Source organism: Phialemonium atrogriseum (assembly GCF_030411735.1).
Source record: "Phialemonium atrogriseum strain 8032-3 unplaced genomic scaffold QBC33scaffold_8, whole genome shotgun sequence".
NCBI lineage: Eukaryota > Fungi > Ascomycota > Sordariomycetes > Cephalothecales > Cephalothecaceae > Phialemonium > Phialemonium atrogriseum.
The window spans coordinates 552,426-578,598 of NW_026848145.1; the positions used below are offsets into that span (position 1 = coordinate 552,426).

Below are 26,173 nucleotides of genomic sequence, written 5' to 3' on the forward strand. Positions count from 1 at the left end.
GCGAGGTACCTCTCATTCAGTGGTCTCTCCTACCGCGTGTGACGTACCCCCTTCGCAGACCCGCCAATTCCATCTCACTACAAGGCAAGGCCGGAGAAACAAGCAACCAGACCAGCCTTTTGTCGCATCTCCACTCGCTTTTTGCACTTTTCTTTTCGTCCCATGCCTGCCGTATCTAATCCTAATCCTAAACTTTCCTGTCCTTTGCACGAACTTGGTTTTCGTTGCCCTACGGATTCCCATCTATCCCCCCTCATCGCCGTCGGCACTCTTCCAGTCTATGGAAAAGACGTATTGGCCAGCCATTTAGCGCGGTAGCGTAGTCTCTCGTCCCTTTTGGCTGCTGCTTCATCCGCTCGTTACCCGATTCTCCACTGCCGCCACGTCGAAGCACGCCACGCCACGCCCACCGCCGCTACCTTTTGCATCCCCCCGTCGCAGGTTGGGGAAAAAAGGGCCAGGGAAAAAAACAAGAGCACAGCTAGACGAAAGGGAAAAAGGAACGCCTGCTTTTAACTCTGGACCTATCATCCCCATTTCACGACACAAAACCCCAAACGCTGCCAGCTACAGCCACGGCGTCCTATTGTCAAATCCCCACGCCTCTTTAAGGGCCGCCGAGGACGCCGCCTCCCTCCTACCCGCTCGTCCTGTCCTGTCAAGGCGTCACGCTCCTTATCCCGTTAGCCTCAATCTCGCTCGCTTCCACCGAACCAAAAGTACTTGCTGCATGCCTGTGCTCCCGGCTTAGATTCGACGCCACCGCATTACCTACCTGATACGATACCCTTCACGTCGACCGAGTGTGCATCACAGCCTGGTCACTCCAGCTATTACCGAATCGGAACCTGATCTGTCTATCCCACTCCCAACTTCACACGATCGGCGGCCCAGCCCCCCGGCCTGTTCGGCAACCCCAGATACAGACTTGCTTCCTGCTGCCAATAGTTCGTCGACAACGCAGGCTAGGGGACCAGAGTGGTCAATCGGCAACGCGCCACAAAGCGAGGAGACGATCAAAAAGGCAGGGGGTACCTGTACCTCTTCGTGCAGCAGCCTCGAAACTGGACTGCTTCCGCTAAACCTTGTTTGGGCTTCGAGAATGGGGCCCATGCCTCCCCGACTCAAGATCCTGTCAGGTATGCTCATCCCACTGCCCTAGTTATTGTGTAAACGCATTTTTTCTGCGTTGTTCTGCGCTGTCGCTCTCGAAGCTACTTTCGCCCTACACTCGAGTTCTGCGCCTCTGCATCTTGTCTATAAACCTTCTTGTCGCCTTACACACACCCCCGACCTCCGCCCTACTACCATCACTCATCAGGACCCTCTTTTTTTTTTGTTACAATTCCTCGGCCAAGGGGGGGGGATCTGCTGCATATGCCTCGGCCATTGGCACCTCAGTCATGGAAGAAGACTATGAACTAATGAATATTCTCGCAGTTGGTGGGAATGCCGTTTCCGCTTTCTTGTCATGGAGATTGCAAGCGACCAATGCTTGCGATGTCACTCTAGTGTGGAAGACCGGATTCGAACATGTGTCGCAATACGGGATATCGTTCAAGTTTGTTGCCCCACGCCCTCCTCTCGCCTTTGGGAAGGTGGTTGGCTAACAATGCTTGTCTACAGGTCGCCCGCCTACGGCAACGAGCGCTTCAAGCCTCGGCATGGTATGTTGTCTTCTTTGGATTGCTCTGCCATGTGTCTATGCTGATCTGTTGGGACATTATAGTCGTCCGGGCGCCAGAAGATGCGGCAACCCGCAAAGAGGGTGCATTTGACTATGTCATCCTCTCGATAAAAGCCCTCCCAGATATCTACGACCTCGCTTCGGTGATCGACTCCGTCGTTACTCCCCAACACACTTGCATCCTTATTAATACCACCCATTCGCTTGGCCTCGAGTCCGCCATCGAGGAACGCTTTCCGACCAATGTCGTCCTTTCACTCGTCTGCGGCGCCGAAATCATTCAACTGGGCGGGAGCGAATTCGAACACAAGGGGTCAACCGAGATGTGGGTTGGGCCGGCGAACAAGAACGCGAACATCCCGGCCACGATACAGGAAGATATGGCACAGGCTTTGGCTATGACCCTTAGCACCGGCCAGGTCGACTGCAAGGTCTCGAGCAATATTCGGCAGCAGCAATACGAGCGAGTAATTGGGTATGCATAGTGTCTTGTGGTGCCGTCTGTATTCTGGACCTGCTAACCCCCTTCTAGCCCAATCGCATTCCACCCCGTCAGCGTGGTCTTCGAAACTCCCCACATTCCTGCTCTTCTTGAGAAGATTGGAGTGCGATCACTCATATCTGACATATTAGATGAATTACTCGCATTGGCTGTAGCACAGGGCTGCAAGTTTCCGCCGGATTTCAAGCAGAAGACCATTGACGACATGTCAAAGTCACCCGAGAGCATAATGTGGCAAGACTACATCGCTAGGCGCCCTATGGAGGTCGAGACGTACCTGGGTTCCCCCATACGGTTATCCCAGGAGACCGGCGTTCGTCTGCCACGGATCGAGACCCTTTACGCGGTTCTGCACAATCTGAACGTCACCAACCGCCAGAAGCCCAAGATCGAGGCCGCTGCGCCGCCGCCAACGGGTTCGCCGAACCCCGGTGCTCCCCCCCTCCCGAGAATGTCCTCTCAGGGACCCATGAGACCCATGTCGAACGGTATGGTTAATGGCAACGGCGTGCCACCTCCGCGCTCGCGACCTAGAGGCCCGTCGATGGGACCTCCTCCCCCCGGAATGCGCCGTGGCCCCCCATCGATGAACGGGTTCCCTACAAACGGCTATGGTCGCCCCCCGATGAATGGCGGGCTGCCCAATGGATACGCGGGATCCCGCCAACCTTCGAGACGCGGCTCAATGGAAGGGGCGGACTTGGAAGAATTCAGCCACCTGGTTCTCTATGACGACATCCCCGAGGGTGGCGAGGCCGACTACGCCCCACTACCGCAGGATATGGCACTGAGGGAACGCGAATTTCAGCTGAGGCAAAAAGAACTGGCATTGCGGGAGCAAGAGATGAGGCTGAGACGTGGACCTCTCGGTCCCGGTCCCGGTCCCCGGAGGGGGCCCCCTCCCGCCCGCAGCGGTGGCGGCGCTCTGTACGATGACGAGGATGATGAAGACGATTTTGTCGACCCGACCTCGACGCCACCCGCAGCTGTAATCGACCCCGACACTTTCGACATGATGAGTGTCACCTCGCGGAAGAACCGCAAAGTCCCGAGCGCATCTCAGTTCCGCAAGAATCCGGAATACGACTCCCGCTCATCCCGAGGCAGCAGGTTTCGGCCGAGCTTTGGAAGGAACCGATCCAGCCAGGTCATGAGCCAAGTTCCCGGCCTGCACGACAACATCATGGACGATCCCCTCATGTCCTACTCTTCAAACCGATATGCCAACGTGGACCGGGGCCAAATGCACGCAGACTCGAGGGCCAACTCACTGACGTCGGTGCGGCTAGACGAGCTACAGTACAACCAAGGCCCGCCCTCCATGGGCATGAATGGGCCGTTCCCGAGGCGGTCGAGTCAATCCCCGGGGAATCCATACAGTCCGTCGGTCCGCGGGATGGGGAATGGGCGGCCTTCGCCCCCAGACGGATACCCGGGACCCCAGATGAATGGGCGGCCGTCACCCCCTGACGGAATGCGGCAGCCTGTTCCGCGATATCCTCCCGGTCACGGCAATGCTGTCGCGCCGCAACAGGTCGAACAACACGCTGGGGTGAGCGCCCTCCAACCTCCAAAGGCAAAAAATGTGCGAAGTCTGACCGGTAGTGCGAGCGCCAGCGCGGGCAGTGGTGAATCCAACCATATCGATTCGGAACCATCAGCGCATAGCAGCCAAAGCAGCCTCAGTCCTCGCCATCATCCTGTTTGAGTGCGAGCAGCGCCTTGGAAGAATGACATCCCTCCATCCCTGACTCGACCAACCCCTAATCAATCAGGGGGCACGGAGCAAACCTGACAGCCAAAGCAACAAGCTGTCCTGTCGAGCCTGTGAGCTGCTAGCCGTATTTCGATCGACGTCCTATCACCGTCTCACGGGCAGATCACATCCCACATTTCTTAAATTTCCTCTACGGACTCTCATCACGCGATAATTGGTGCCTATTGGGGAATATTGGCATCGCTGCTGGACTCTCGGGAGCCAGGGAGTCAAAAAAAGGGTTTTCGAAACACATGCATCACACACAGGGCTTAGAAAGAGATTCCTTTGGTTATTCTTTCAACATGGCGTAACACATAATTTTAGTAACTCTTGACACAAGCGAAGGGGCTCGGTACATAGGTGGTCTCTTTTGTGCGGCCAACATCACGTCCCTTTTTTCTTTTATTTATCTTCTGGTAATTCTGCATTGGGGACACGAGGAAACCGCGAGCCTTGTCGGCATAGCAAATAATCGAACACCTCTGCTATACGATTATCTCGGCATCTGCTTGGAAAAAACTGAGCCCCTTGGCGTTCGTCAGTCCCCAGTCTCCAGTCCCCAAACATCCTATGTGCTGTGGCTTGCACCTCCCACCGCGAGAGAAGATTTCGAGCTTGGGTGATGGAAGCCAAGATTTGGATGGATTTGAATGGGACTTGGGGTGGGCGTGGTGCAGGTTTTGGAGCATTGCAGCAGTCTGTATATCATCTTGGCCCTGTCTATGTCTTTGCCCATGCGTGTGTTTTCATTTTCCTTTATTCTCCATTTCCTTTTTTTCTTCTCTCCCCATTTTCTGGTTCTCCTAGTGTTTTACGTACCGACTGATTGTCAGAAGGCGAAGGAGAAGGGGAGAAAAGGGCGCATTCATCTTTCCAAACGGCCGGTAGGGGGGGTGTTGATGTTGTTGGAACTTAGCTGAGCAGGAAGGATGAAACGAGTCTTTTTTCTTTCTTCATCATAATTTAGATATGGGCCCTTCCCTTCCAACGGCGAAGAGCGAGGTCCGGCAAAGGCAGAAAAGCAAACGGAAAGGCAAAGGCAAGGCTGGGCTGGGCTGGGCTGGTTAGATTGGTTGGCAATAAGACAGGTCCATACAGATCACGAATGTTGAGACATAATAGGGCATTGCGAAGTAGCAATGCTGGGACGAACTCGCCCTCTTTTCCCGGCCGATCTTGCTTCTGTGACTCGTGCTTCCTGAGGCTTTTGGCGATGGCTTGGAGATCTTCATGGCTCGGCAGTGTCGTATGTCTTTACAGGTAGATTTGGATGTCAGAAAAGCAGAGCTCGAGCCTGTATGTCGGGATCTGGGTCTGTGGGCACGGCACCTACGCACGGACCGGATCGCGAAAATGGGTCAGACCACACCTTCCTTCCAGGTTCCTTGCCGAGCCCCGACACGGAATCCAACTTCGCCGGCCCCTTGACCGTTACACGTAACATTGGCTAGTACGTACCGATACCAGCGTCGCACTGGTTTAGGGTATTTCCATACGGTGCTGCAGGAATTGGATGGACAGTTTGGCAGCCACATCCATCCAGCTTCAAGGACCGCGCATCAACACGGCCCCCGCCATCTTCCCCCGCGTCCTCAGCTCGGCGCCGGCCCCTTCAGGCATCAACAGAAACTGCAGCCGAAAGCCAAGGCCCCTCTCGCAGTTGTCCCAGCTGTTTCTGTATGCTCCGTGCGCTACAAAGACATCGCCGCGCAACCCTGGCCCGGTGAGGTTTGTCTTCGCGCAGCAAACACGGGCGCAAGATCCCGGAAATCCCAGATATCAACAATGAATTCCACAAACACCCACACAACAGCGCGCCATTCCATGGCGACATCTGGTAGTGCTGTCAAGGCGCGCCAGCTGGCAAGTACTCACTCATTCTGATTATTATTTTTATTATTTCGGCTAGCCATTTTCTTGGTCTCATTTTCCGGTGCCTATGGCGTTGATTGGTGGCGGTGGTGCATGGTGCATATACATATACATACATATACACAAGAGCCCGGCTTTAGCTAACCATAACCTCGTCTTTCCCGGTCATAGACACATCTCCATTCCCAGCTCGCGCAACTGTCGGCCAACCTCGCCGACACAGAGAACCTCCTGCGGATGACTAGCGTGCAGGCCGAGTGCATGCGCGGCCTGGGGAGTTGGCATGGCGGATTGTGAGTTTGCCATCTCCCCCCGCCTCCCATCCCTTCTTCCTCCTCTTCTAGGACTTCCCCCATCCTTGGGTACTACCCGTGGTGACCTTGGGGTTCTGCATGGTAGCTCTCTACCGGGGGGCGGCTCCGATAGGAGGTAGCCGTCTGCAGAGTCCCCGAGGGGTATGCCAGGTTGAAGTGATAGATCGGCTGATAGTTGTCCACTCCAGGTTCATGGCCGCGAGTAAGGTCCTTGGCGAGGAGTCTGTCAAGGAGCAGACGCAGCAGCCGGGCAACGGTGGACAGAAGTGACGGTATGCAGAGGAGTGGTCGGAAAGTTCATCCGAGGGGTATCTGGGATATGCAGGGCAGGGCTCGCGTGCAAGGCGCACAAGTGCCTTCCAGTCTGTATGGCTGGGCGCAAGGGTTGTAAAGTGGTGCCAAATCCGTGGTTGATTATGTCCGTTATGATAAAGTTTTCGTAAGACGTGAGACGTGGAACATAGCGACACGGCGTCGAGAGTGGTGCGTCGGAGTCGGGAGGCCGTAGCGACAGCAGGAAGTCCTGGCGAGAGGCTTGCCGCAATTCATTGATACCCTTAATTAACCTCCTGGTCTAAGCGAAGAGCTTCGCGGCCGTTCCCGACAGCTCGTACTCTTCCCTAGGGCCTGATTTCGACTGCTAGCCAACGGACGACTGTGGCAATCAGCCAGCAAAGATGTCTATTCCAGACTGGCGCCAGAGCTTCCTCTCGCTCGTAGATTCCTGGGTTGGTCTCGGCAGCCTGCAGCAGCGACATAGAGCGAGGCGTGATCTGCTCTGGCTGATTTTTAGAATCAGCTCTCGTCGCCTCCCGACCCAGCTCGCAATCAACGAAAGGCGGTAGAGAATGAATAATCTACTCAATCCTTCTTGCCCTGCTCGTCCGTGCTCCCCGCTCCCCGTAGAGATTTCCTTTTAGATCTCGGTGAGTTGACTGGGTACCTTTTCTCCCTCCCACACGTTTTGCACTTCCGCACAAGGATATCTGCCCACGGCTTCTTCCCGCCTTTGCTTTTGTTCTCGACAACCGAGGTGCAGGACTGCCCTTCGATTTGCACCGTATCGCAATACTTGCAAACAGATTGCTTCAGAGCAGGGCTCAGGCGTATCCTTGTCTTCAAGGAGACAGAACGAAGATCAGTAGCCAGCCGTCGAGCCATGCCCGCCAGCGGTGTATGAGGCTTCTCATGGCCCGGTATAGGTTCGGCGGAGCTAAAATCTTCCGATGGCTGCTTGGGAAGGGCCAGTTGTGTGGCAGCTTGATGGAGGAAAGAAATACGCGAGTAGAGAGGGCGATTTTGCACGCCGACTCCCTGTTTCCCTTTTGCCATGTCCAGGTCCACCTGCTCGGATGGGATGATGCTTTCCAACTATTTGTGGTTCAGAAAGCTACCATATAAATAGGTAGGTAGGTACCTAGTTGAATATTGCAGAAGTTCCGAAAATGAGGAAGGCATGTAGGGCAGCCTTGTGGCCCGTGCATATAACCAAGCTTCACTGCTAGGCCCTAATAGGCTAGCGCTAGTCGAGGCGCAGTCCCGCCTCAGGTTATCAACCTTGTTATTTGCTCCTTCCCCCATCCTCCCGGAATTTTCAACCTCCATCATAATCAGCTCAGCGCGCCAATATTTGATCCTCAGCAGTCTTGCCGAGTATCAACGTTCGACTTCCCAAGGCGTGAAATAACCTTTTCGATCCACGATTGTATTGTTTCCATCGAGACACATATTCGTTACGCGCGTACTGTCGCACATCCGCTCAGCTCTTCGCCTCGTCCTCCCTTCCATCAACACCTGATCTCACGCGTCTCCATCTCGACCACCTGCCAAGATGTCTGCCGAAGACGAACTCATCGACTACTCCGACGACGAGCTCAACACCAACGAGGCCGCCGCTCCCGCCGCGGGTGCCAAGGAAGGTGATCTTGCTGGTGCCGGCAACGGTGTCGATAAGAAAGGCAGCTATGTCGGCATTCACTCGACTGGATTCCGGGATTTCCTCTTGAAGCCAGAACTTCTCCGCGCCATTGCCGATTGCGGCTTCGAACATCCCTCGGAGGGTCAGTCTAGATAATCTCATCCCCCAGCTCATCGTTGCCCCTCCTCCATCTCATGGGTCCGTCCATCGCGCAAGCAAGCCTACAAAGAAGCCTCGCAAGGAGAAGTGCGAACACGCAAAGAAATGTTTTTTGGCGATATCACTTTATGGCGTCCCGGGTTGGGGGACCGTCATAGTCGTCTCAAATCGGCGATGCTCTCGATCTGTGTCAAACCGGCCGCCTTTGGCATTATCGCACGACAGCAGCGCGTCTCCGAGGTAGATATCTTCCACAAGATTGTCCTTAGATTCGCCTGCTCGTCGGGAAGTGGCGCAATATCGTCACCTTCATGTTCTAAGCACCTGTCGAGAATCACTGGTCATGATGCTCGGACTGGCTGTTTTCTACAACACTCGGATGATCCTTGACCCCTCGGGCATGGTGACTTGAGTGGGCACCCCGGTTTCCGCTTGTTGTGGCCGGTCGACGGCACTCGTGGTCTTACCTTGGCCGCGTATGACGGGCGTACTTTTTGGGCGTTTCTGTGTTCGAACGCAGGCTGACGAGGGCTTTTGCTGCGACGATGGATGGACCCGCTCCCGACGGCCCTCTTCATCCTCCGTTCCGTTCCGTTTTTCGTGGCCCATTCTAACTCGCGATCCTCGAATACAGTTCAGCAGACATGCATTCCCCAAGCCATGCTCGGCGGTGACATCATCTGCCAGGCCAAATCTGGTCTGGGTAAAACTGCTGTCTTCGTCCTCACCACTCTCCAGCAAGTCGAGCCCGTTGCTGGCGAGTGCTCTGTTCTGGTCATGTGCCACACTCGTGAGCTGGCTTTCCAGATCCGCAACGAGTACAACCGGTTCAGCAAGTACATGCCCGACATCAAGACCGGAGTCTTCTACGGCGGCACCCCCATCCAGAAGGATGCCGAGATCCTCAAGAACAAGGAGACCCACCCGCACATCATCGTCGGCACCCCGGGTCGCCTGAATGCCCTGGTCCGTGACAAGAACCTCCGTCTTGGCAGTGTTCGCATCTTCGTGCTCGATGAGTGCGATAAGATGCTCGACCAGATTGGTATGTAAAATGAAGACGGAAGGCCCCCTATCACTGAAAATCTGGGCTTTATAGCTGACCCAACCTAGACATGCGTCGGGACGTGCAGGAGATTTTCCGTGCTACTCCCCAGCAGAAGCAGGTGATGATGTTTTCGGCAACTCTGTCGGACGAGATCAAGCCTATCTGCCGCAAGTTCATGCAGAACCCAACGGAGCACTACGTCGATGAGGATACCAAGTTGACTCTGCACGGCCTCCAGCAGTACTACATCCCGCTGGAGGAACGGGAGAAGAATCGTAAGCTCAACGAGCTTCTTGACGAGCTGCAGTTCAACCAGGTCATCATCTTCGTGAAGAGCACTCTCCGTGCCACCGAGTTGGACAAGCTCCTTCGGGAATGCAACTTCCCCTCTATTGCAGTGCACTCTGGTGTCAGCCAGGAGGAACGGTATGTCGATGGCTCAGGCCCTCCATGCATACGCTAGTGCCTGTGCTAACTATTTGACAGCATTCGGCGGTACAAGGAGTTCAAGGAGTTCAACAAGCGCATCTGCGTCGCCACCGACGTCTTCGGTCGTGGTATCGACATCGAGCGAATCAACTTGGCGATCAATTACGATCTGCCATCTGAGGCTGACTCCTATCTCCATCGTGTCGGTCGTGCCGGTCGTTTCGGTACCAAGGGTCTGGCCATCTCCTTTGTTACCACCGACCAGGATAAGGAGGTGTTGAAGTCCATTGAGAAGCGTTTCGAAGTCGCCCTTCCGTATGTCTCCCTCTACCCGCCACTCTGCGATGAGAATTCTTTGCTGACACTATATCTAGTGAGTTCCCCAAGGAGGGAATTGATGCCTCGACATACATGGCATCCTAAGCGCTCCATGACTCCGCGGCCTCGCGGCCTCGCGGCCTCTGCCTCCCTCTGCCTCTTCAGTTGTCTCAATACGTGCAACGGCTTGAAGGATAAAACGGAAAATCTGGGGGGTTTAAAGCTTGCGACGAACCGGATTGTAAAAACGGTCATGTAGAATTACGATGAGTGGTATTGGCGGTCCCCTGAAGTCTCTTAACGTGGAATTTTCTGGGCTGGTCGTTTGGAGGTGACTTGTGGTGTGGCCAAGAAGGGGTCTTTAGGTATGGCCGAGGATCGTTCGCTGGGTCGGCTTTTGCTCTGGGAGCGCCAGTCCCAGACGGCCGGACCATTTGCAAGTTGTAGGAGACTGGTTTTTGGGGCCCTGCTTGTTTCTTCACAGACCATATCGCGTCTCTCGGGAGTGAAGGGGTGTCGACTCATCGCCCGGGAGCGGAACAGATTCAGGAACAAAATTGACATGTGTGTTTGCTACATCTATGGCGCCACACATATTCGAATACGTGAAGCTTGGGAATAGCAAAGGGAGATGGCAGCGAGGGAGGGTACACGCAGCCTCCGCCCAGGTGACACTATTGTTGGAACAATACTTCCATTGGGCTATAGGGGTAGTGCTGGCTGGACATGAGGCTAGGTCGTCCGTGGCTATTTGGCTGTGATCGATACCGTTGGCCCTGTCGGACAACAATCCTCGTAATCGGGACGGGACGGCGCAATCAAGAGAGGTGATATCGAAGGTTCGATGTCTGGTCACTCTATCCTGGTCGGGAAGAGTTCCATTGCAAACGACACAAATACCTGGTTAATTTCGGACTCGCAGCGAGGCACGACCGTAAGAGATACTCACTCATAACTATCTTCGCCGTGGAGTGGACGTTGCTGGGCAGCAAGTCATCAGTAGACGCTCGGCTGCAGAGTTGAAGAGGACGAGGGTCCATATCAAGCAGGTAAGGGCACACAGACAGGTGACACCGCTTTCGTCGAAGCTTGCCGTGGGAGTACTGTCATGACGAACGCGAACGTGTGTTACTGCCCATTACTACACCACATATTCATTCTCGTCCCGACTTGCAGTCATCACTGGGCCCTCGACGAGGACGTGGTTACCGGCCTTCCCGGTCGTGGCTCCCATCAGTCCGGATGTGGATGTGGGAGTTTATTTTCCCTCTTGCCGGCCAGCCAGGCAGACAAGCAAAGCATATGTGACCCTCGAGCTTGCTGGTCGCGCCAGGTAGCAATGTGGCGATCAGCAGGCATGCCACTCTGACTCGACTTGGTCATATCAATACATGGCCGGTTCTTGCTTACGGTGTCGGGCTGCTTGGTTCTTCTGCTTGCCCCATACAGACTCCAGGGCTGAGCGGAATGTCTTTCGGAGCTGACCATCTCCCCCCAGACCCGTGACTATATCGTGACTTACACAATTAAGGGAAGGCGGAGCGAGAAAACGAAAGGGTCACGTCCCGGGATGACACTTTTGGCGCGACCATTATTCCTCTGGGCGGGCGACGTGTCTGCCTAGAATCCGCCACGCCGGCAATAGCCATCCATCACCCGTCGTTGCTGGGGATGGGCTCTAGTCTGTCATCCTGGCGGCTTTCGGAGAGGCTTGGGGCTTGGGAAAAGGGCTCGGGGCTTGGCCACCCCAAGTTGATCACCTTGGTCTCATCCGTCAGGGATCGTCATCATCTACATCAGTTTTTTGTTTGTCATCTACTGCGATAGATTACCTGGAGGCCGAGTTTCTCTTGGGCTGACCTTGGCGAGAACGGCAAGGGTGTGGAGAAGGCCATTGATTGTATCCTATGTCTCTCAACCACCGGACCTCGCAGAGGGGCGAGACAAGGAGGCCAGACTATCATCGAGTCACCCGGGCTGGCGGGATTACACCTTGGTAATCCAGGTACGCTCGTTCGCTGAGATGCTTACGAGTGGCATGAGCCGCAAGCCGGCAGGCTGACCTAGCCCTCCACCTGAAAAGAAAGGAAACGCCTGCCTATCTCACGCTTATTCCGGAACGAGGGGCTAGAATATTAGTAACCATCTAATGAGAGCAGGGCCAAGCCGTGCAATGCTTTTTTGCCTTTCCGAGCTCGGCAATGTCGGGGGAGAGGGAGGTTGATCTAGGCTGGCAGCCTACGGCTCGCTGACTCGGGATGGCGGAGTTGGGGTCGAGCTAAAAATGGCAAGTCTTGTTCCCCCCTGAGGCTGTAAAATCTCAGGCTGCTACCTTCGCCCTACACTAAGATGAATCGAAGCCTGGTAGCTCGAGATCGGGGCTTGCACTCTCGTTTTTCCTCTTCCGGGATGTGGTCAGGGTCAGGTTGGCGGTGCACAATTACTCATGCTTACACAGAGATACAGCACTATTATTGGACGGAAGGGTAACCATCCGAATTAGGTACATGAAAATATGTGTGTGTGTTGGATTCTGGAAGGATCCCACCAACATATTCCTGAACCAGCCTCTTGAGGAAGATTCCATCTCTTTCTACTTTTTACGAGATCGATGTTGCGTAGAATTGAAGGTTTGCGTCACCGTCAGTATCCCGACGCCGTGTACGCGGTATGATTGTATTGTGCAGTACCAAGGGATGATTTTCTGCGAACCACTTTCGGTCGTCGTCGACTCCGAATCACCGCACTTCTGGTCATGCATGCTTTTTCATGCTGTCCTGGATCATAACTGGTCTGAGCTGTGGCAACTTGGAACCATGGGGCAGTCTAATTTTCCATGTTACTGCCCTTTGTTCTTCCTCGATCCTGATTCGGCGCGCTATGGTCCATGGACGAGGCTCAGGAGATCGCGGGTTGAGTCATCGTCATCAGTGGGCCGTCATGTCCGGTTGATTGGCTAAACTCAACACCTGAGCTGGAGGCGACATCCCTGCCCCATTCGACCATTCGACTCATTCGAACCCCCTCGATGGAGGGTCGCTTGAAAGCCGTCGAGATGCGAGCTCGGCGGTTCGTCAAGGGAGCCCAGACACGTACACCAACAAGTGAAACACGGCGGTTCTGCCTCGGGAGTTACCATGTACTCGCATCGATCCATCGTGGTCGAAAACAAACGTATTCGTTGCCACGTATTTTAAATCGGCGAGGCAGGCCACCAAGGCCACCCACCAGGCCGGCAGCAGCCTAGATTGGGGGGCCTTCATCGCCTGGGAAACCGGCAGCTGTGTGCTACAGAGGTCATACCCAACTCTAGTCTCCACCTGTCCGTCTCTGCCGGCGAGTCGGTGATTTTTACGCATCTCCAGAGAGGCGGATAAACGCATCCCAAATATCTTATTCGTTACCTATAATCTGAAGGGAGTGCTAGTGATGGGCTTCGCGAAGATTCTGGCTCGCCGAGGGTACAATGAAAGGGAGCGAGGGAACGATCACAACCTGACGAGATGATTGCCGGCCCGATGGTACAAAGTACATACTTTAGGTTACACGTCGGACTGTATGGTGGGCGCTAGAGTCCAGTACATGAAGATTCAGGAAAATGTGTCGCTGCCTGAGGCAGAAACGCCGCCAGGAGAGTGAGGGGTTCAGTAACTTCCGTCTCGTTCGACTGCCATATTATCATCATCTATCATACCAAGCACGCATGCTAGTGTAAAAAGAGACTGGTTGCCTGTGTTGACCACGATGTTGTACGGAATAGCAGATTTCACATTAACACGCAGGATGGCAGTGTCCGTGGTACTACTACAAGGAACTGGCTGATCCAGATGGCTGTGGCGCCACATTTTGGGTGCCTGTTCCCTGGGTGACACCGAGGTGATCGACGGTGAGGTGTATCATGATCAAATACCTAAGTAACCACCAGTCAGCGTAGGAGGATAGGGGCACCTTCACGATGTGTACGGAGTACTGCGTAAGGCACTGACTGTCTCAAAGAGGCATTCTCTTTTTACGGTCATCCCTCCACTCCAACTGGGTCAAATTAGCCCTACACCACACTCGAGATGGCAACAGGGCCACCCTAACAAGCGATGATTGGTTCCGTTTCGAATCCGGAAAGCTAGATGCACCATGTCTTCGTTGCTTGGACGCAGGTAAGGCTGGCTGTGCCTACGATTGAAAGAGAAGTGCTGCTACGACAAATTGGCTTCTCCAGTGAGGTTGAGACATTGAGCAAGACGCGCCACAGCCCAGCTGGCCCGCCTTTCTATCCGTACAATAACAGCCGTACTTTGGTACTATGGCAAAAAGGCTGGCAGTGCTGACTAGGTAGAGCCTTGACCAACTGTCTCAGAAATTTACACGGGGCGTCACACGTCAATTTAAGCCCAAGTGCGTCGCTTTATGGACCCGATTCGGACACTGAAAACGGGCTCGAGAATGAATCACTCCCAGGTAACTGTTGGTGGCGATTCTAGCGTCGCTGTGGCTCAGGACTCATGAGGAGGCGGCTGACTGTTCGGGGTTGGGGACCCCTGTCTGTTAAGCGGTGTTCACTCTTCAGGTATGTACCACTCACCCAGCCGGCTTGTACAGCCCCCCGTGAGTTGGGAGGTCGCCCCCTCTTCCTGCAAAGATTCAACGTCAGGAGTTCACAAGTGCCTTCCTAGTCGAGCTAACCAACTCTCGGGTTGAGACACCAAGGTAGGTTCTGGCAACTGCCTGCCTGCCTGCCTCCCTGCCCGTCTGCCTTTCCTTTCTGTAGATACGGATGTACTCGGAAAGAATGGGAAGAGGTGGATGGACCCGGAGTAGGTACTAGGAGGTACACGCAAAGGAGGCTAAACCCGATTTGCTGGTGGTGCTGTGTTGTTAGAATGACCTGGCCACACAGGTCGATGGACACTGGGTGGCCATATTTTGTCCCCGCCGCCTTGCAGACGAGCAGCCAATCAATGGGATGCCAATTCCACACACCCCAGCAGCCGAAGCCCGCTCATCGCGCAATTGAAACCGCTGTGTGTGTGCAAGCCCCATGTCGAGTTTGTCTGGGCAGACCATGCTGGCTGCTGCAGGCTGTTTTGGCAGCTCCCGGTTGTTCCTCCACTCGAGGAGTGTCCACCAACTCTGGAGATCCCCATCCGGAAACTCTGTCCCATTCAAAACTGGCGGCATCCTCGAGACCTTGCCTCCACTCCCCTCCTCCTTCCCCCCTCATCGAGCAGAGCAGCAGCCATGTTCGGTTACAAGGTCTAAGAGGATAGCGACTCATTGCAGTCTGCTTGAGAGATCTGTGTATTACTTCTCTTTGCATCTCTTGGTTCTCCATTTTCTCTTGCCACTTTTTCCATTTTCCATTTCCATACATACCCATTTCCTATCCGACCAATTTCTTTCCTCTCTAATGACCGTTCCCCTGTTTGCTTAGCAAATTTCCTCTCGCCGTCGCGCTGCATTCACTTGCACTTGCGACAAAGGAAAACCGCCTACCCAGCAGAACAGCCTACCATCCCAGCAAAACCCACCCTTGCCTCTCTTCTCTCGTGCCGACAGATTCCGTCCATTGCGCCAAAAACCAACAACAGGGAAAAGGGAAAATAAAAAGTGCCACAGCTCAAAGACTGAAGCCTGAAAGGTGATTCAGAGCTCGAATTGTCACTTGCCACGCCTAAGGACCCATTTCCAGGCTTCCGCCCCAGATTATAGGTGACACACCACTACCGGCCAAAATTGCCAGTTGGAGCCACCTGGCCTAGCGCCAATAAATCAGTCACGTCCACCCTCGCCACTCTTATCAACGGAAAAGAGTCATCGAGGCCAACCACCTTGCGTGCCACCGTGCCACCTGCTCCTGTTAAGGCCAGCTGTGCGCCTACCGCGACGTTGGTTTCGCCCCTGATCTGAAGACAGGCGAGAAAGAGTCACTCCACCACTCACCTGGTCGTCGCCTCAACGTCGTTCCTTTTTCACATAAAGAGGCTCCAACCTCCAGCCACACACCTCACCTGTTGTACCTGCATATTTCCACCACCTCCGACTCAGGAACCACACCTCAACCTCCGACCACAACCCGTGCCTGTCTTTCCTCCTCCATGGTAGACGTCTAACTACCATATCCCACCCTCCCGTCCCACTCTCGAGACGAAAGTGCCACACAATGCCTCTTGCGAGCACTGTTTCTACTCCAGTCGCCGTCCCTGCTCTGTCTACCGGTCTGATCATTTGTGGAAAGTTGGTTCTAGACATCCTAGTTTAGGCCCTTCGACGACCTCACTCGGCATCTGCAGCTTTGCGACCAGCCTATATGGTTTGTCGCGAAGTTTCACTTTTCGAAAAAGGTTTACCACTACCTGTTCAGTACTCCACGGTATAATCGGTTTGACACTGCTTGACGGCGACTGGAGGTAGCTTTTTTGGAGAGACCTCTGTCCCCCTCATAACCCAAGATGAAGTGCGACGAAGTGAATTCGCCTGCCTTCATCGACCTTACCCTCCACAATGCGCCATACAGCCCCTCACTAGCTACTTCGGCATCGGTTTCCTCGACCTCGGTCTGGTCCGATGCTTCGTCTCAGAACTCCGACGACACATCCATTTCTGCCCCCACTTCCGACTCCGACTCCGACTCGTGCGATCCCTACAGTCTCTCGAGGCAGAATAACCCTTCGCAAACCTCAACCTTGTCGGTTGAGCTCACCAACACATGGGCAAAACCGCATCTGCAGCCTCAGGTGGAAGTCCCACCCGAGCTGCGACAGAATCCCCGACGGACCTCGACCTCGCGCGCAGGCTGCCCTCCTTCCTTGGTCAGGCAGTGCGATCGCAAGGTCAACTTCGTCGACAACCTCGTTGGTAAGATTACGACTCAGATCCGATCCCCCAGTCCCCGCGCTCAACCTTCAATCCAGATTCGTCGACTCAGATCGTAGAGGCGGTTTGGCCTACCTCCTCGGTGGTTTGCCGCAATGAGAATGGGAACAGCGGCGTTTTGCCGCTTCGAACCTTCATCCAAGAAACGTTGCGTCGATCGCGCACCAGCTACTCTACTCTGCAAGTTGCGCTCTATTACCTCGTACTGATCAAGTCTCACGTTCCGAACCACGACTTCACCATGGAGCAACTAGAAGACAGCCATGCGAGCCGAGCGCTGCAATGCGGCCGCCGGATGTTCCTGGCTGCGCTCATCCTGGCCTCCAAGTATCTACAGGACCGGAACTACTCGGCGCGCGCCTGGAGCAAGATCTCGGGCCTCAATACACAGGAGATCAACCAGAACGAGATGGCCTTTGTCACGGCCGTGAACTGGAAGCTCCACATCACCGACGAGGTATACAACCGCTGGACCGATTGCGTCATGAAGCACACGCCGTCGCTGCCGCCGTCCCCGGGGGGCAGTGCCCAGCAGCGCGTGTTTGAGCGCCAGTGTGAAGATTTCAAGACCATCATCTTGAACCTCACCCCGGAGCTTGATAACTTGGACGACATCCTCCCTGGATCTCCTTCCAAATGTCGGTCCCAGCATGTTCCAGCCACGTCCCCGAGATCGCTCTACACTCCTACCCAGGAACGGAACTGTCCTGGGGCCTTCGGCGGTGGTCTTGCAACACCAGCGCAGAAGGCGTTCGGCATGCCCGCCGTTATGGAACCCACGCCGGCCTCTGTATATATTCCCGGCCGGCTGGCTCCAGCATTGGGGCTTCTGCCAACACCCCGATTAACCCCTCAGCCGAGCGGATTCAGCACTCCTGCAGCGAGTGCCGCATCTCATCTGCTAGGAAAGACATCCTCCATGTCCCTCGCCATGGCACAGGTAAATACATCTTCTACCGCCCAGTCTCTCGATCGGTGGCCCGTTTCGACCACGTCCCCCCAGAGCTACTTTGCAACTCGCCGCTCGTCACTCGCCAACACTGTGTCGACTGCGTCTTCCCCCGAGTCGATGGTCTCGGATTCGTCCCGGACCTCACGCTCTTCCTCAATCTCGTCAGCTTCGTCATTGGTCAGCGCGCCCTCCACCAAGTTGGATGTTCAGGCGCGATGCCGTTACGCGAAGCTGTATAGCGAGAGGATGAGCCTGAGACCGACCATCGCTTCGGTCCCCGAGGATTATGATGAGAATCGGATCACGGCATCGCCAGAATCTTACACCGGCCCGGTTGGTAAGGATCTGTGCGACCTGTCGATCGAGACTCCTCTGGCGCGACAAGAATACGACGTGGACGACGTTGCTCGGGACTCTGTAAACGATGCCGCTCGGGCTCTGCACGAGCTGCAAAACTACAGACACGGCGCAATTCTCCCGACCTCGGCACCAGTCAAGGCGGGCTCCAAACGAAGCCGGACGGCGTCGATTGACAACCCGCTCCAGGGCGAAGTCCGCGAGATGTTGGCCGGAAGATACGCTGCTGGCGACGCTGCTTGGTCCGATACGTTGGTCCGCCCACAGTACCCATCTGCGTCAGAGCAGGTGCCGATCCACGCGACCCTCCAGGGCGGGCGCAAGCGAGTTTGCTGCTCAACGGAGGCAGTGGATCGCTTTGCCATGTCGTCTCTGCACCCCGGCATGGGAGGCTTTGGAGGACCTGGCATGTGGGGAGGGATCCTCAATTAATCAGCCACCTAACTACCTACCCAAGCGGTGATCATCGGGTCGCTCCACTAGCGATCCGGTGTACGTCGACCCTCTTGTGACAATACTTCACCTTTTCCTTTGTCAAACAGGCAAGGCAGGAGCGGGGGGGGGCCGGGCGATGGTCATTTTGAAGGGCTTTTGATACCAAAAACCTTGGAAGACATCTAGTTAGACAAATTAGATGGCGGCCAGGGGAAGCGGGAGCGAAAAGCGCGCGTCTTTTACATGCATTGTCCAGTATCTGAAATGGCATTGGGATGGATCGAATGCGACGGCGATGACTTAGCTGGGTGGCTGTTGTTTGAAGTTGTCAATGTACGATGGAGAAGATGTTGAGCAAACAATATCTGAATGGCGAGTCCCGGGGAGTGAGTACCTTGGGAAATTAATTGGAAGGGGATCAAGTAGCAGAGAAACCCAGGAACCTCTCGCTCTTGTTACCCTTCCTTGGGGGGGCGCTATTGCATCGACCGGAGTTCAATGATCCTTATCCAGACGGACCTGCCTTGGACGACTGGATTCCAGGATGGTCGACTTTACGATAGCAAAGCTACTAGCAAAATATTTACCGGCTACCAGCCTATTCAAAGAGTCGCGATCACACGGCCTTGCACTCGAGAGGTTTGATGCGATGTATCGATCAGATCACGTTACCTACCAACCTACCTAGACGTTGGTTGAACCGTTTGGCGGCGCGGCTCGCGACGCGAATCTCGATCTCGAAAGGCATGATCGCTCCCAACAGCCCTTGTCGGATTTGGAATCCCGACATCGCTGACGAGCTGGCTGCTTGGGATCTCGTGCTACTATTTCCGCTGCGCCTTGACCTTTTCCGGAACATATGGACTGTCTTTGTTTTGGCCCTTGTCCTGGGCGCCCAGTGGTGCCGCACCACCGAATGACTCACACTTGGAAGGGGGGCAAGGGGGGCTAACGGTCCTATCGCGGAGGGCAACAACGGTTTTGATTGAGCCCTCAACCATCGCCGCCTAATTCATGCGCTAATTATGAAAAAAAAATCTAGATGAACCGGAATAGGGTGTGGCCAATCTTCGATGGTGTATCATCTGTTCTCTCGACTGACAATTCCCTTGGCTCCGTTTGCCACGACGACTAGGCCCACCACACTCACGCCTCCACGCCGCATTCACGATGGTACATCCTTCGTGAATGTGGACTTGGCCCCAGCAAGAGGTTAAGCAGCCGGTACTAGGTCTCGCGAGAGACATGCTCCCGGCTCATCCCTATCTAGGCATGCGCCGTACGTGGATCCAGCAAGTCCCGAGCGTATCTACAGATGTTCATTTAAAGTAAGTTATCCACAGGCCAGGCCTAATCAACAAGGGCTCGTGCCTATAGGTGAGTGAGCCCTGAACGATGACTACTTGGTTCACGTATCAAGCGCTAGCTGAAACCGCCTCCCCCCAAATCCCGGCTCTCTTCACGGAGCTGACAGGTGAGTCTGTTCCCTCACGTGAGCAAGGCCAAGGGGATGCCCTCGCCTTTGGCGAAGTTTGCAGGAGTTCGGATGCCAGTGTGGAGTAGATCCTGCCTAACACGCACCTCCACGCCCTGCCTACGCTTTTCTGCATGGGCTGGCTCCACGGAGAGGATGTATGTCCTTCGTTCTACGCGCTGTGCCCTCTGCCGAGTCGCTCACTGGCTAGGCGGGTCACCGTCTCCCCGTCTTACCATCGCGTCGGCCTGGGCAGCTTCATTCTTTTTGCGATGTTTGATCGGAACAGATCTACCGACCGCCCGGTTGTGGGCCTGTATGGGTACGACGAGCAGGCACAAGTATCGATCACGGGGCAACCTGCCTACCTGTAGAAGGAGTATGCTGTGTTGTGCAAGGGCCTGGTCTGACGGTGCACGAGGTGAGGGGGGCGTCGAAGGATTCCGACGAAGCCGGCTGACTCCTCGCCGGCCCCCTCCCGTTGGCTTTTATCCAGAAACGTTCGAGAGCACGGAAACTTAATCCACGACGTATCCAGGTCATCACCGCCTGTCTTCGTATCTGGTTTGCAGATTGTTACTTCGGGGGCAACTTGCTCACATGTTGTTGCTTGACATTTGCCTGCCAGATGCTGGTTTGGATTCGGTGTACTCCATACAATCTCCGTGGTGCGATCAATAGGTGGGTAGATCGTCATGCCGAGTGGGGGTAAGTTGGGACTCGATGTTTCCCAAGGTAGACCATCCCGCCGCCCTATGAACCGAGTAATCCCATATATGCCTTGGGGTGAGTGCAGGAGCTTGGATACTGCGAGCCACCTCGATCGCATCATACCACGTCACATCAAAAGCATGGAGGACATGCTGCTTCGTAATCGTTTCGGTATATGCATCGCCAAAGACAAACTCCATGTACAGGTAACATCCCCATGGCCCGTTGCGCGCATCCATCAGGGACAAATGCCCAGGACGTATTCGTCGGCATAGACCTCACAGCACTCGCACCTCAACCGGCAGACTCCTGATCTTGAACCTCGTATGGACTTCCCCTCCTAGCCGTCGTCCAGCAGGCCCTGCAGAGTGGTGCTGGCTCCGCCACGCAAGAACCAGACATCTCTCTTCCGAGTCTCATGAAACAAAGTAAATGACCGCACACTTACGCATAAGTCGATCGCCGATCTCTGATGTGGTGGGTGCCCGGTTCCGGAGGGGTAACCGGGGGACACATCCCGTCCTATTCCTTCCGTGGGCCGGGGAGTCACGGAGTTGCTATCAACGGCCTCGGTTTGCTGATCCCGTCCGCCTTCCACCGGTACCCTACCCTACCTGACCCGGCGGGGCGGGGATAGCCGGGACTGCACTGACGCAGCGTTGGGATTGTGATGCTCGTCTAGGGAAGAGAAGCTCCCCCGCCAGTCAGGGACAACAAGACGATAAGGCCATGCATCGTTCAAGTTCGGGGCACGTGAGTGAAGATGGTCGGGGTCCCTGGGCGGGTTGATGTGTGCGAGTTCATGGCTGGTGGTGAATGCGAGCCCGCTCTTCCTCGTCTTTCTATCGCCCAAGCGCTGGAGCTCTGGAGACGAAGTGTGAGGCAGTATCATGGTCCCCGGCGGCGTTTCCGCTTTCTCACCCCGGAGAGAACTGATAGTCAAGCTTTTTGTCCCCCCTTTCCACTCCACTCAGCGAGTCAACACCATGAGACGATGGGAAATATGCTTCGGCACCTACACCGTTGGATCGTGAATATGCTTATCCCAGTCGGCCCAGGTACTCGATTCAGCCTTGCAAAGATGTAAGGGCAGGGGACATACCTGTCAATGAAAAGGGCGCACGAGCCAGCAGCGAACTCTGATAGGCCACCCACGTCGTCTCCTGCAGATACGGGCGGAATCCGAGATTGGGCAATCGACTACGCCTGTGCTAACAGCTGGGTCGGGGTTCAGCTGTGGTGCAGATCACTCGGGGTGTTTAAAATAGAAAAAGGTATGCAAGTCAAGCAACGCGGTGTTTCCCCTATTATCTCCCCGTCCGTCCTTAAAAAAATGTATCGCGGCGCCCCGAGTGTCTGTGTCTCGGTCACGGATCACCTCTCTTCCAAACACGATGGGGTATCTTCCGATTGAGATCCGGAGTCCGCGAGGCCACATCGTCGTCGGCGGCGGCGGTAGTAATAACGACTACGACGACGACCATGACACGAGATATCTCTGGCCGATCTGGCTTTACGTCTTCATCTCCGTCTTCCTGCTCATGACATCCTTGTTCTTCTGGTCTCTGGTATTCTACTGCGTCAAAGGTGAGATATGAGAAGTCTGCTGCCACCAGCATTCCCGACGTATCACTAACTCGTCTCCTCTCCGTCCCATAGAAAACAGACGCAAGCGACAAGGCCACCCCTTCCGCCTAGGCGGCGTCATCTGGAGCGCCCTCAAGATCGCCCTGTTCCTGTGGATCCCCATCGGCATCTACAAGTGCTGCTGCGGAGGCGGCAACAGGCGACGCCAGAACGGCAACGCCGGCAGCTACGCCCGAATCGGCGAGTACCAGGGCGGCGGTGCGGGCGCGGGCGGCGCCGTCAACAGCGCGTGGTGCGGCTCCTCCACCCCCGCCCCCGCAGCAGCGGCGCCGGCCCCGTACGGCGCGGGCGGCACTGACTACGCGGCGGCGGCGGGAAAGTTCGAGCCGATAGCGTACGCGGGGGCGGCCGGCGCCGGCGTCCACCAGCACCACAACCCCATGAACGGCCCGGCACCGGCAGCGGCAACGGCATACTACGCCCCTGACACCCCCGGGCCACCGCCGCCGTCCTACACCGTGCCCGCGGCGCCGCAGGCGGGGTACTACCCTGAGACAGCATCGTCCTATCCGCCTCCGAAGCAGGCGCCGACGCCGGCTCCTACGCCCCCGGCACAGGTCACCTATACCCCTCCTCCTCCTCCGCCGCCGGCGTCGTCGTACGCTCACGCTCCCGCTCCCGCTCCCGCTCCCGTGCCCCCTTGGACGCAGGGGGCGTATATGCAGGCGACGTATGTCCCGAGCCACAGCGCCGATCCGTATTGTGGGCCGGGATCTGTATAGGCGGTTCGTGCCGGGGGCGGTGGGAGAGGTGGTGCGAGGGCGAGGGGTGTCTGGCTGGGGGTGAGGGCCGTCTTGGGTTGGGTGTTGCCTGCTTCTGGTGGCGCACGGGGTGGGATGGATGTTCCACTGCCCGTCTCTGTATCTAATTGCGATTGGGTGGTTCCGTGGCGTTTGGATTTATTTATCTGCCTAATTGTATGATCGGCGATATTATTTGCGGAGGCATAGGGAGGGTTCTTATACCCCTTGAATCGAGATGATATCCTGCCTTATCTGCCATTGCCCCTGTGGAGGCGCATTCCATGGTGTGAGATGAACGCAGGGTCAATTTACCCGTCTTCTTTCTTTCGCCACATCAGTGACTGCGACCGAGATAGCGCCCCAGATCAAACCAAAGTGTGCGCCTAGAACACTCCGACCGGATACGCAGCCGGTATGCCATCAGTATCAGGCCTAATGACCGGGACCGCAGCATAGCCCCTCGTCTCGACGCTCGCATTCGCAAACGGCGGCATCCTCCGCACGGGCACGAGTTCGCTGACGTGCCTGGCGATGTTCAGCAGCCTGTCCTCGGTCCACGGCAGGCCCAGGATCTCGAGGCCTACGGGCACGCCGGCCGGCGCCTCCGCCGATGGCGGCGACAGGCCGGCCGGGACCGTCACGACGGGGCTCCCCGTCAGGGCGGCCAGGATGCCGTTGCGCCCGCTCTGCGACGGCGAGCCGAGCCTGACCACCAGGTTCTTCTGCTCCGGGTAGACGAGGGCGTCGAGGCGGCTGGCGGCGAAGGTCGCGTGCAGCGCCGATGTCAGGTCTCGGATCCCCTGCTGCTTGAGGCGGTATCCCGCGTCGCTTGTCGAGGAGGTCAGGGCAGTGTTGATGTAGCTGTGCTGGGCGGGGATGACCAGGAACCTGCCGCTGGCGTATAGGTCTGCAAAGTCGGCCGGGCGGTCGCTGGTGATACTGGGTTCGGAGAGATAGCTATTCAGGGACTCCCGGTACTCTGAGGTTTGGACGTCAAGGGCGGCAGATATGGCGGTGGCGTTGTATATGGACTCGGTGATATTGATGACCTCTGCACCTGCAGATTCAAAGGTCGACACAATGTGGGCCAGGATGTTGTTAACGGGCGTTGTTTCCTCCGAGGCCGTGAGGTTGAAAAAGCCATTCAGAAGACCGAGGCGAAGGCCTTTGAGGCTTCCTCCGTCCAGGGCAGCCGTATAATCTTTGATCCTGATCTCAGGAGGAGCCAGGGTTGTGGCATTGTCTGCGGGATCGAGGCCGGCACTCGCCATGACGTTGAGGGCAACGGCCAGATCCTTGAGATTTCGAGCCATGCAGCCAACGGTGTCCTGGGTGTAGCTGACTGGAATGACTCCTGCCCTCGTGATTAGACCCCTTGTCGGGCGAAAGCTGAAGAGGGAGTTGGCACTGGCCGGGCTGCGCAGGCTATTGACAGTGTCTGTCCCCGTCCCGAGGATGGCGAAGTTGGCCGCGATTGCTGCCCCGGTCCCGCCACTGCTGCCTCCCGGGGTTCGAGTGAGGTCATATGGGTTAACCGTCTGTCCTCCAAGAGATGACACCGTCAAGCCCTCGAGGGCGAATTCATGAAGGTTAGCCTTCCCCAGGATGATGGCTCCCTCTTTCTTGAGAGCTTCTACCACTCGAGCATCGGTAGTCGGCCGATTGCCAGCCAGACCTAGGCATCCTCCAGTCGTGTTCATTCCAATGGCATCGAAATTGTCTTTCAGCAAGGTTGGGATGCAAAACAAGGAGCCGGTGGCATTGCCCGAGGCTATCTGAGCATCCATCTGGTCTGCGATCGAGAGCGCGTCGGGATTTAAGCTGATGACAGCATTCACTGTGGGATTGAACTCCTCAACCCTAGAAATAAACGAGGAGACTATCTCGCGGCACGAATGGAGTCCTGTGAAGAGCACATCGTGAACTCCGTCAATGGTGGCCTCTCGCACGTCAAATGAGTCGGTCGAGAGCGGGGATCCCGCCGAGACGAGCAGACTGATCAGAGCGAGGGCTTCCTTAGACCACCAGCGAAGATGCCCGAGTCCTATCATCTTCTCAGCTTTCCCAAACCGCAGCTTCAAGATCTACCCTCGGGCACGGATTGTGGATGACTCTCGAGCGATGGAAACCACCTATTGATGGGTTGGATTCGCAAAGTGGAGTCTACCCAGTTGCCGAGATCTTAATCGTTAGGACACCTGGACAACATCCCTTAAACAATTGAATGTCTTGACTAGAATCCTCACCACCATCTTTCCGAGCGATGTCTGAATGACGCCGGATTCCGGGCGCAGGGGAAACACCAAGATCTAAGGCCAGGTTGCGAGCGATGTGCCTAGAGGCAACTTCGCGGCCTCGTCCCAGTGTGGAACTGTGGATGATGTGATATAAGGATGTCGCCAGGCTCTTAGTGGAGTTTGGTCTCTATTTCTTATGTTTCGTCATTTATTCCCGGTGTTTTGCCCTGTTTGATGAAGTCAGAAGCTGTGCTAGCAAGGGGGGACCCTATGTGTCTTATTTCCCTCCTGCTTCAGTATCCCCATGTCCAGACGTGGCAGTTTCCACATATACCACCCCTAACCCAAGTTAGTTCATCGTTCTGGAACTTAAGACGTGGAGGATTGGAAGGAGAATAGCCCTGGACTGATGTTTGGCATGACGGTAAGATAATGACAATCTGTTGGGTATCTATGCCTTACATTGCTAGCCTGGTTTCTGAAAGCTGGACCCTAGGCACGACTAGATATCCTTCGCAACTCTTGGTTCTTGAGTATTGCAAAGGGACCGATTTTGGGTTGGGAAGGGAAGCACCTGCGGTCTACTTTATGATGATCTGGACCTCCCTGCCTGGTGGAGTGAGGGCAGCTACCCTGAACGCAGGTATCCGCACTCTGGCGCCATGCCGGCGTGCCGCAAATACGACGAGTAGATATCTTCAGGGAAAACTGGGAGACTAGTGGTGAGATGCGTGCTTCCGC

General features: G+C 55.7%; 7 protein-coding genes across 7 annotated transcripts; 5 read left to right on the forward strand and 2 right to left on the reverse strand.

The window, feature by feature from the left end:
• Positions 1–1,403: 1,403 nt before the first annotated feature.
• QBC33DRAFT_448460 (ApbA-domain-containing protein) lies at positions 1,404–3,897 on the forward strand (the record flags this gene model as incomplete). Its single annotated transcript, XM_060424470.1, has 4 exons — positions 1,404–1,561; positions 1,627–1,667; positions 1,730–2,162; positions 2,220–3,897. 4 exons carry the CDS (start codon positions 1,404–1,406, stop codon positions 3,895–3,897), a joined length of 2,310 nt encoding a protein of 769 aa, XP_060285066.1.
• Positions 3,898–5,161: 1,264 nt separating this feature from the next.
• Positions 5,162–6,404, forward strand: QBC33DRAFT_513778 (DASH complex subunit Hsk3 like-domain-containing protein; the record flags this gene model as incomplete). Its single annotated transcript, XM_060426005.1, has 4 exons — positions 5,162–5,194; positions 5,416–5,676; positions 5,992–6,113; positions 6,323–6,404. 4 exons carry the CDS (start codon positions 5,162–5,164, stop codon positions 6,402–6,404), a joined length of 498 nt encoding a protein of 165 aa, XP_060285067.1.
• A 583-nt stretch (positions 6,405–6,987) lies between these two features.
• Positions 6,988–7,711, reverse strand: QBC33DRAFT_362733 (RNAse P Rpr2/Rpp21/SNM1 subunit domain-containing protein). Its single transcript, XM_060423935.1, has one exon. It carries the CDS (start codon positions 7,464–7,466, stop codon positions 6,996–6,998), a length of 471 nt encoding a protein of 156 aa, XP_060285068.1. The 5' UTR covers positions 7,467–7,711; the 3' UTR covers positions 6,988–6,995.
• Positions 7,712–7,965: 254 nt separating this feature from the next.
• Positions 7,966–10,111, forward strand: QBC33DRAFT_557614 (P-loop containing nucleoside triphosphate hydrolase protein; the record flags this gene model as incomplete). Its single annotated transcript, XM_060429817.1, has 5 exons — positions 7,966–8,194; positions 8,846–9,256; positions 9,325–9,685; positions 9,746–10,003; positions 10,063–10,111. The coding sequence occupies 5 exons, from the start codon at positions 7,966–7,968 to the stop codon at positions 10,109–10,111; spliced, it is 1,308 nt and encodes a 435-aa protein (XP_060285069.1).
• A 6,241-nt stretch (positions 10,112–16,352) lies between these two features.
• QBC33DRAFT_363175 (uncharacterized protein) lies at positions 16,353–18,633 on the forward strand. Its single transcript, XM_060423937.1, has 2 exons — positions 16,353–16,858; positions 16,915–18,633. The coding sequence occupies exons 1-2, from the start codon at positions 16,453–16,455 to the stop codon at positions 18,615–18,617; spliced, it is 2,109 nt and encodes a 702-aa protein (XP_060285070.1). The 5' UTR covers positions 16,353–16,452; the 3' UTR covers positions 18,618–18,633.
• Positions 18,634–22,046: 3,413 nt separating this feature from the next.
• Positions 22,047–23,401, forward strand: QBC33DRAFT_363157 (uncharacterized protein). The gene is made up of 2 exons (XM_060423936.1): positions 22,047–22,392; positions 22,465–23,401. Exons 1-2 carry the CDS (start codon positions 22,200–22,202, stop codon positions 23,172–23,174), a joined length of 903 nt encoding a protein of 300 aa, XP_060285071.1. The 5' UTR covers positions 22,047–22,199; the 3' UTR covers positions 23,175–23,401.
• Positions 23,377–25,555, reverse strand: QBC33DRAFT_606331 (amidase signature enzyme). The gene has a single exon (XM_060432303.1). The coding sequence runs from the start codon at positions 25,244–25,246 to the stop codon at positions 23,579–23,581; it is 1,668 nt and encodes a 555-aa protein (XP_060285072.1). The 5' UTR covers positions 25,247–25,555; the 3' UTR covers positions 23,377–23,578.
• Between the last annotated feature and the right edge of the window lie 618 nt (positions 25,556–26,173).